The sequence below is a fragment of the Branchiostoma floridae genome, chromosome 11, assembly GCF_000003815.2.
Source record: "Branchiostoma floridae strain S238N-H82 chromosome 11, Bfl_VNyyK, whole genome shotgun sequence".
NCBI classification, from domain to species: Eukaryota; Metazoa; Chordata; class Leptocardii; order Amphioxiformes; family Branchiostomatidae; genus Branchiostoma; species Branchiostoma floridae.
The window spans coordinates 12,936,218-12,938,672 of NC_049989.1; the positions used below are offsets into that span (position 1 = coordinate 12,936,218).

General features: G+C 38.0%; 2 protein-coding genes across 4 annotated transcripts in view; both read right to left on the bottom strand.

The window, feature by feature from the left end:
• LOC118426514 (coiled-coil domain-containing protein 157-like) overlaps window positions 1-2,455 on the bottom strand; it is a 1,184,186-nt gene that overhangs the window by 210,342 nt on the left and 971,389 nt on the right. The gene's annotated exons all lie outside the window — the stretch shown is intronic.
• LOC118426548 (deoxynucleotidyltransferase terminal-interacting protein 1-like) overlaps window positions 1-2,455 on the bottom strand; it is a 9,830-nt gene that overhangs the window by 2,917 nt on the left and 4,458 nt on the right. For both annotated transcript variants that reach the window (XM_035836038.1, XM_035836039.1), the window contains exons 4-8: window positions 2,236-2,335; window positions 1,643-1,741; window positions 1,286-1,351; window positions 924-992; window positions 475-527 (exon numbers count right to left, since the gene is read on the bottom strand). In XM_035836038.1, the coding sequence (XP_035691931.1) occupies window positions 475-527; window positions 924-992; window positions 1,286-1,351; window positions 1,643-1,741; window positions 2,236-2,335 (387 nt within the window). The remainder of the gene's footprint in view (window positions 1-474; window positions 528-923; window positions 993-1,285; window positions 1,352-1,642; window positions 1,742-2,235; window positions 2,336-2,455) is intronic.

Here is a 2,455-nt window from a genome sequence, read left to right on the forward strand (position 1 = left end):
TACACAAGGATTTTAGGCTGAATATTTTTACATAATTATCCATTTTTGTCTGACACAGAGGACGGAACTGGCTAAAAAATTTTTCCGTCCCCACTGCAAAAATCCGTCAAAGGACGGAAGTACTGGCGCTGGCTACAACCCTGAACTTGTCCGATCAGCACTTTCACTTGCCCTGGACAGTCAGGACTTTTTTTGTCTAACCCTGCACTGTATAATCCATAGTTGCAAAGTGTGCTATTTTCTATACTGCATGCTCTTTGTCTATCACATGAAGCAGAAAATATATCTGCAATACTTTTTAATAACACAAGATGACGAGAAATTGCTGAGTGCAATCTTAAATGAAGCGGTAAAGTCAAAATTCAATGCAATAAACATAACAGTTATACGGCATCTGTTTCTATCAGATACATGCAGCTAAGAGGCTAAATTCTTTAAGGAACTACATGTACTTGAACAACTTCTTGAACATACCCGTAAGACCTTTCACTGAACACCGGCTTATAGATACGAGGTCTGCCTTTTCGCTGTAAACACAAAACAAAAGCAGAAATAAAGTACAATGTTGGTACTGTAAATCTGCAAACATTCTAAGATTATGATATTACTCTTTTGTTGATGTATATGATTATGAAGCCCCAAATTATGCCCCCAAATGGAGGGATTTGCTCCCTGGATCCTACGCTAATTTTATAACCATTATGTATCAATTATCAAAAATTACCAGTATATTATGCAAGAAAAGCTTGGTGGTATTTATGTTTTCATGTAATTGTGTCAGCAATGTACACATGTATGAACTTTGTAACTTTTCTTATAGAGCATTACAGTGGGCAAATTCCTTTGCAACTACAGATCCGTTGGACAAGACTTCAGTGCCTCGGTGGAAGCTTCCTTTCTTGAATTCAAGTGTATCAACCTACCCTTTTGAACCTGACTACTTGGTTCACCGGCGCACCACCGTCACTACTCGACAGGGACCTTTTAGCTTTCTGTCAACGAACATACAAAGTGTCTTATTAATATCACAAATTAAAGAAATTTTAATATCACAAATTAAAGAAATTAAATCTTTCAACAAAGATGCCTCTGCTCAACTCTACACTCTTGTGGTACTATGCAAAACAGAGGAAGACACAATTGTCTATGACATATCTGTAATATTCTTTTTACATTATACAATGTATAAACTAATAAAGGTTGCATGATTTGATGAATACATGAAAACTAGTGGTAGCGAATCTTAAAATTGGTAGTACTACTACTTAGAATAAGTGGACATTACCCTAAACATGCTGGCACTGCTGCTCCCAAGGGATACATCCAGAGGGCCGTACATCTCCTTACCACACTTTATAAACAAAACAAACAAACAAACAAACAAAGGGTCAGTAAATATAACCTGGCAAACAGTTATAGTGTCAGTTAAATGGCAATATCCTTCATATAAACCTTTTCTTGTCAATTCTATTCTTAGACTAATACAAAACATATGATGAATGTGCAGTGGTTGCATATCTTACACAATAAGATACTAGGTGCAGTTCTCACACCAAGTGATAGGTGGCATCAATGATACACTATGGAAACCCTGTTTGCACTACCGGTACACAGGTTTCATCTAATTTCCTTCCAAGCCTACCTGTTCCAGTGAGTGCCTGATCGCAGTGCGAACCAACCTATCAGGGTCCACCTCCTCCCCACAGTTGTCTCTGCAATTCTGGGCTCCTTTTTCGAAAAGCTGGAAAAACAGTTAAATGTTTTCATTCATTTGGGTTTTCTCTGATATACGATTGGCTGATATGCACGGCTGACTAGAGGCCCTGTTTGCCATTGTGACAGCTTCTCCAACATGTATATTGTTTTTGCCAAACGCAAGGCTTTGGGTAGGGAACTACACGGTCACTTGAATTCTAAATCATCATCTATAAACAAAAGTACATTTTATGTCCAATGCTGACATTAAGAACTATTACATGAAACAAACAAATGTTAATTTTTTTTTTTCCTACAATCAATTCTTAACTCAGCGTGAAAGCTCATCTATATTGGTAAATGAACAGAGACGGGGGGCGACATAGGTTATCTGGTGGAGTCACGAATCTCTTGACACCACGTCCCGGATGCTGTAGTAGATGGGCCCAACAATTCGGACAGTCAGTCAGGTATAAGTCCCAACTATTTTCCCAGTGTTGGTTAGGTTAGGTTTAGTTTCTTCATGATAGAATTCTTTACCTCTTTGTAAGGTTTGATAGCCTCTACCAGGGTGTTGTTGATGTGTTTCTGCATGCACTTCCTCAGTAGCTCCATGGACCCCTCAGGAGATGAGATGGTTCTGTTGGTACAAGATTTAAGAAGAAAAACATCAAAAACAATGAGGAGTATTGTACAAGAATAACTAAAATTCTGTCAACTCAAGTACAATGAATGAATGAATTTTATTGCTCAACAATCG